Source organism: Penaeus vannamei, chromosome 43 (genome assembly GCF_042767895.1).
Source record: "Penaeus vannamei isolate JL-2024 chromosome 43, ASM4276789v1, whole genome shotgun sequence".
In the NCBI taxonomy this organism is placed as follows: Eukaryota; Metazoa; Arthropoda; class Malacostraca; order Decapoda; family Penaeidae; genus Penaeus; species Penaeus vannamei.
The window spans coordinates 7297474-7302473 of record NC_091591.1 but is presented as its reverse complement, the minus strand read 5'-3'; the positions used below and the strand labels follow the sequence as shown (position 1 = coordinate 7302473).

At 36.7% G+C, this 5000-nt stretch overlaps 1 protein-coding gene across 3 annotated transcripts in view; it reads right to left on the bottom strand.

The window, feature by feature from the left end:
• Nucleotides 1–1660: 1660 nt before the first annotated feature.
• Nucleotides 1661–5000, bottom strand: part of LOC113824438 (beta-galactosidase-1-like protein 2) — a 28208-nt gene continuing 24868 nt past the window's right edge. For 2 of the 3 annotated variants that reach the window (XM_070118860.1, XM_070118858.1), the window contains exons 9-12: nucleotides 4037–4278; nucleotides 2757–2963; nucleotides 2088–2313; nucleotides 1661–1947 (exon numbers count right to left, since the gene is read on the bottom strand). In XM_070118860.1, coding sequence (XP_069974961.1) covers nucleotides 1816–1947; nucleotides 2088–2313; nucleotides 2757–2963; nucleotides 4037–4278 — 807 coding nt within the window. In that variant the 3' untranslated portion in view covers nucleotides 1661–1815. The remainder of the gene's footprint in view (nucleotides 1948–2087; nucleotides 2314–2756; nucleotides 2964–4036; nucleotides 4279–5000) is intronic. The other variant, XM_070118859.1, reaches the window with a different exon arrangement.

Below are 5000 nucleotides of genomic sequence, written 5' to 3'. Positions count from 1 at the left end.
TGCAAAAATAATTCTTTCGACAGTGAAAGGAAAGAGCACCTTATCATGAACCATTTGAACAATATGGAGATTATATCTTATTTCATACTTATTATCATTGGGTGACAAATTATTGCATTAGCACCACGTTGTTATACCGTAAAATTTGCATGTTATGTTTTACTTTGGCACCACTGCAGAGGTAAGCTAAACCTGAACACGTGCTAAGTGTTCATTTAGTACCAATGTACTGCTATACTGAATCTCAACCGTGTTAGTTTAGCACCACTGAATAGTTAAACTGAAACTTGATATATACCAAGAGTTTTAATTCAATACTTATGCTGAAACTTTCACATAAACTGAAACTTGATATATACCGAATTTTAATTCAATATTTATGCTGAAACTTTCACATAAACTGAAACTTGATATATACCGAGACTTTTAACGCAATACTGATACTCTCACATACTAAGTGTTCGCTTGGCACACTGTTATTCAGTAACTCATACATACTCTGTGTTTTGGCAGTGATATACAGCAAGAAATGTGGCTTTGAGTTCAGGTGGGTTGGCTAAACCTATCATTATAATTTTTTGTTTGTTTCGCCAGCAATATGGTACAGATGAAGAGGAGTTATTCCATGAAAATTTTCTTGGTTTAGGGTTTGTCTGATGTAATGTCTTTCATATACAATTTATGTTCTTTTAATTATTAGGGCCTATTATCTAAAGTGACTTCTCTTAATATGCGTTTTAATCATTTGGTATAACGTCTTATTTACCATCTAAATATTATTATTCTCAGAGGCAACTTCCCTTTCTTATATACAATTTCCTCTTTGTTAAACATTCAAATTCTCTTTATTATAAATCCTATTGCAAATAGTAAAAACAGAAGTGACCACAGAACACACACACACAGTACTCTGACAACACTAAACGACCCACAACCAAGCGGTATAATGTCACCCTCGTTACAGTCCACCAAAAGTCTGATATACTAAGTCCTATTCATGTATAGCATTAGGAGGTTAAGCTAGTATGTGGGCTTAGAAACGTCTGAAAGTGATGTCTGCCTGGAACAGTTTCAAACCCTCAAGTAGTTTGTTCAAAAGCCTCAAGGGCGCTCTCTTCTGCCTGGTAGATATCTCTGGTCTTGGATGATTAGGTTAGTAACTAATAGCATACTCTTGTTCTCTTCAATATGTGGACAATAATCAACATACATTTTAACTTGCACGAATCGTTTCTACAAGCAATCCATCTACATCACTGATATATATATATATATATATATATATATATATATATATATATATATATATGTATATATATATGTATATATATGTATATATATACATACATACATATGTGGAAGAAAAACCCACAATGCACAAACTAGATTTATTGATGAAAGTGAGACAACAGTTTCGGAATCGTCCTCGATTCCGAAGATGGAATCGAGGACGATTCCGAAACTGTTGTCTCACTTTCATCAATAAATCTAGTTTGTGCATTGTGGGTTTTTCTTCCATATTATCAACACGGTATTGTGTTTTTCTTTGCAACATACATATGTATATATATATATATATATATATATATATATATATATACATATATATATATATATACATATATATATATATATATATATATATATATATATATATATATATATATATATATATATACAGTTATAACAAAGAAGGAATGTAATGCTCTGATATCAGAAACTTAGTGGATAGAATACATTAACAACAGTTCAAATATTCATTCATATGCAACTTTAGAAAAAAAATGTACACAAGGCCACAGGTGAATTAATCATTTACGTTTTGCAAATATTGATGAGCGGTCCGCCACTGCCCGGGGTCACACCTGTGGGGTTCTCAGCACCCAAGTCATGGCTGTCCGTGGATTTGACCCCTCCCTGGCCTCCGTACTGCGACCACACTGTCACCTGGGGAAAAAGGAGTGGTCTTAGGATCTTTTATGGTTGAGTATGAAGGCCATAACTGATCATAAAAGTCAAGATATATACTTTCGCCCACGATTTCTTTTCCGCAACTGAACCGTCCATCGAATTATTCACGAGCTTACCTTATTGAGACCTTTCACAAGAAGAGGTCGAGGCACATACAGGGTTCTCTGTGGACCAGCGGACCAGAACCTGCCCAGATTGAAGTCGTTGACAAACACGACGCCCTTCCCCCACCCGCAGGCGTCCAAGAAGGTGTCCTCAGGCTCATCCTGAATTTCAAAATCCCCCTGAAGCAACGCTGGTCCTACCACTTCTTCACCCGCGTAGGACCTCCAGCCTAACAATCTGGTCACAGAGGAACATGAACTCGGTAGCTATTAGAAGTAAAGTATTATGAACTATTGATTGCAGACATGAACATCCAAAGGTGTTCTACAGACCACGAAAAATGCGTTTATTGAGCATTTTGTTAGTTTAAATTTCCGTCTATAACATAGACATTGATATCTTATATGTTACTCGTGAGATTGTCGTGCACTGGCAAGAATATATCAATGCTTATAAGCGCCTTTGCGGGCAATTGTTATGAGAATACCGCGTGTCCCATTTATAAGATGCACAAATTAAAACCATTATGATAGTGATGGAGTAAAGGATGGCAAGGGATGAAGCAGTAAAATCTAGCTGGACTTGATATTAACAGAGAAGACAAGAGAGAGAAAATCGGTGCGGTGAAACGCAGCGTAAATAAGGCTGTAAGAAAACCAACAGATGACTCTACCAATTACCTGTCTATTTCTCCACTCTTGAATTCGAGCGGGTAGATGAGCCAGTCCTTGAGCTCTTCACTACCGAGCAACACTGGGCCTTCACTAAGTCCCTTTTTCATTGTGAAGTCATGAGGCTTGCCATAGTTAACACGACCCATGTTTTCCACTAAAATGTCTAGTGTGTGTATGCCACTGTACTCACTCGAGAGCTCAAAGGTAGAGTTTCTGGAAAAGCAAGAGAAGTGTTATAAACTAAATGTGAATGATGAAAGAAGGGGTTTATCATCATCAAGACCGATAATTCATAAACTGATGTAAATAAATTTCAGGGGTGGTGACACAGGGCCTGGAATATAAACTGGAAATTGGTGTAATTCCATTAAGATTCTTCTTAGTAAATGTCGCGTTGTATAAGGATGTTCCTTATACAACATTTTATCTGTTTCTTTAATAAATAAATAAATGAAAAATTGGAGACCAAGGGGCGGGGTGTTGAAAAATTCACAAATCTAAATTGAAAGAGAGATTCATCTTTTCACCTTTACAAGAACCGCAGAGCTAGATTAAGATAAACCTACATTATAAGACAGAAATTCGCCTTTCCACCCACACAAGAACCTCTAGGATACCCTAAATTAAACCTAAGTCGCAAAACAAGGTCACATACTCACCCATACAAGAACTGCTAAGTTAGACTGAGATAAACGTACATTATAAGACAGATAAATGTTTCATTCGAACAAGAGCAGCCGAGCTAGAGTAAATTAAACCTACATTATGAGACAGAGAAATTCCCCTTTTTCACACGTACAAGACACGCCAAGCTAGACTAAAACAAACCTACATTATAAGACAGAAATTCACTTATACAAGAACCGCCGAACTAGACAAAAGTAAAGCTACATAATAAAACTCGCTTTTTCACTTGTGCAAGAACCACTAATCTAGACAAAAACAATCCTCCATTATAAAACAGACAAATTCACCTTTTCACCCGTACAAATAACGCTGAGCTAGACAAAAATAAACATACATGATTAGACAGATATTCACGTTTTCAAAACCATTAGAAGACAGAGAAAGTTACCTATTTTACCCATACACGAACCACTGTGTTTGACAAAAACAAACCTCCATTATAAGATTGAAAAAATTATCTTTTTTTACCAATACACGAACCAATGAGCTAGACTAAACTAAACCTCCATTATAATACAGAGAAATTTACATTTTTTACCCATACAAGAACCACTGAGCTTGATTAAACTAAACCTCCATTATAAGACAGAGAAATTCACCTCTTCACCCATGTACCAAAAGCGTCCAGATCCCGTGGCTCGTTGATGCAAGGCGTGACAAGCTTCAAGTCGACGAGGAGAAGAGCAAGGTCCCTCACGTGCCCTCTGATGGTTAGTGTGGCTCCTCCTTTGGGTACAGTGATGCGCGTGCGGTACAGTGTGTATCCGTAGGCCTGCCCGTTGCCCTCATTGATTGGGAGGTCTTCCATAGCCATTACATGTGGACTCTTTACGTGTGGTAGCTGAAAGGGTGAGGGAGAGACCTTTGGTGTTAGTGCAGTCTAAAATGGACATTGGCATTAGTTAGATAATAATATTTCTGCTGTGTCCTGGGATGCAGAACGGTTGTATTTGTTAGTTTTGGTAAACTGATGAATACTCTTTATGAGGTTTACATTTGTGTAAAGTCATAAGGGACTGTGTAGGATTACTTGTTAAAGTAAGAGAGAGAGTGCCCTCTGTGAGTGAGTGTGAGAGTAATGAGTGAGTGTGATTGTGAGTGTGAGAGTGAGAGTGAGAGTGTGAGTTATATTGTTTGTCTTCTTTATGAAAATTCGAAGACTCATTCAATGTATCTTATACTCACACACACAGTCACACCCTCACTCACACTGAGTTTGTGTAAATATAAAATACACTGAATAAGTTTTCGTATTTTTCATAAAGTAGACACTCACTCTCACTCGCTCACTCCTAGCGCCCTCATCACTCTCATTTTCATATTCACTCACTCTCACTCAGTCAATTACTTACTCATTTGAAGTAAAGAAGATCAAAATTATGAAAACAATATAATTTCTTGTCTTCCATATATACTGTACATGCACATATATAGACTTGTGAGTATATGTTCTGAGCCATCACTTTAGCAACATAACCGAAGATATATATTTATGATTAGAATATTCGAATTATGCTTTAAGTGTGTTGCACAAAGTGTCTAGTCTTACTTTTGTAATTACTA